General features: G+C 36.5%; 1 protein-coding gene across 1 annotated transcript; it reads right to left on the minus strand.

Annotated features, from left to right (window-relative positions):
• Positions 1 to 684: 684 nt before the first annotated feature.
• On the minus strand, positions 685 to 1,623 carry LOC144226823 (olfactory receptor 5J3-like). The gene has a single exon (XM_077758348.1). It carries the CDS (start codon positions 1,621 to 1,623, stop codon positions 685 to 687), a length of 939 nt encoding a protein of 312 aa, XP_077614474.1.
• Between the last annotated feature and the right edge of the window lie 205 nt (positions 1,624 to 1,828).

A 1,828-nucleotide genomic window follows, 5' to 3' on the forward strand; every position in this document is an offset into this window, starting at 1 on the left:
TCTAACATTGGGTAATGCATTCATCTTCACAAAATACTTTGTTAATTTGTTTACTATATTTCTCGATTACCTGTTCCTCTAACATCTTTTGCTCCATATCTTGAATCTATTTATGTTTGGATCTCACAGAGTACATAGTACAAATAAAAGGACTCAACAGAATTGTGTTGAATGAATAAACTGTAACTAGTGACCATTATTTCTTCTACAGCCACTTTTCTAAGATATCAGTAAAATACATAATTTAAATACAGAAATGGAGATATATGTGTTTACTTGAATAACAGCATTTTTAAAACAACAACAAAAAAAAGATCTGATCCAAGATAATCAAGCCAAAGGACTATTTTACTTTTTGTCTGAGATACAAAATCCTTTGTTGGGGGGTTCGAATGCTCTTTTCATTTGAATCAATGTCAGATTCTTTTAAATCCATGTTGAGTTCTTTCACAGAATTTCTCAGGAAAAAATGTATTAGCTCTTGAGAGAATAGAACTATTAAGTCACGAAACATTGAATGGTAAAATAGAGTGATTTTCAGTCTTCATGTTAAACTCAACACTTCTGTCTTCAATTTCATGAGACTATCTTGATTATTGTTGTTGGAATCTGTGTCTGTGATACAATTTTCAGGAAAGTCTATCAATTTAATGTTAGGTTAGCAGAGTGACCAAGAAGATTGTGTCAGGTGGGGGTTCTCTTCCACCACATTGACTTTTTTGCTGCATCTTTTACATCTTTATTTCGTAGGCTATAAATCAATGGGTTTAGCATGGGGATCACCAATGTATAAAACACAGCAGAGACTTTCTCCTGTTCCAGGGAATACTGGGAACTTGGCTGGATGTAACTAAAGGTTACAGACCCATAGAATAAGGTCACAGCAGTGAGATGAGAGGCACAAGTGGAGAAGGCCTTGTGCCTCCCCTCAGTTGAACGGATTCTCTGGATGGCAAAGATGATGCATGTATAAGAGACCATGATGATAGTGAACGTGAACATGGCAATGACCCCAGAGAAAATTAAAAGTAACATTTCATTGTTATGGGCATCAGAGCAAGAAAGTCTCAGAAGTGGGGGAATGTCACAGAAATAATGATTCACGATGTTAGGACCACAGAAATCTAGCTTGAGCAAACCTATAGTGTGTGTCAGCGAGTTAATGAGCCCACCCAAGTATGATGCAAGGACCATCTGAATACAAACCTTTTGGGTCATTATGAGTGTATATGACAAGGGATTAGCTATTGCCACATAACGGTCATAAGCCATCATAGATAGAAGGATACCTTCTGTGGTTACATAAACTGCAAAAAAGAAATACTGTAGAACACAACCAGAAAATGTGCTAGCTTTGTGTTTCGATAGGAAATTGACCAACATCTTTGGAGCAAAGACAGTAGAATAGCAGATGTCACAAAAAGAGAGGTTGCTAAGGAAAAAGTACATTGGAGTATGAAGTTGGGCATTTAACCGGATCAGGATAATCATTCCCCAATTCCCTGCGAGAGTGATGGAATAAATAAGGGTGAAAAGCAAAAAGAGAGGGATCTGCAAATTAGGGTTTTCAGTTAAACCTACCAGAAGGAATTCCTTCACCCTTGTATGGTTGCAACTTGCCATACATTCAGGTTAATATAGCTTTTCCATTGCAGAAGAAGATGATATCACTCAGATGAAATATATATATGTAGTTTCCTCTATCATCCGGGATCCATAATAGCATTGGAGTATTTGTGTTTACCCTATAGTTGGTTGAAGGAAAGAAATTAACTTCAGCAGTGGACTATATAAGTACTAGATAATTCATCTACAGTGACTCAGATTT

This window comes from Crocuta crocuta, unplaced genomic scaffold (genome assembly GCF_008692635.1).
Source record: "Crocuta crocuta isolate KB4526 unplaced genomic scaffold, BGI_CrCroc_1.0 scaffold1118, whole genome shotgun sequence".
NCBI lineage: Eukaryota > Metazoa > Chordata > Mammalia > Carnivora > Hyaenidae > Crocuta > Crocuta crocuta.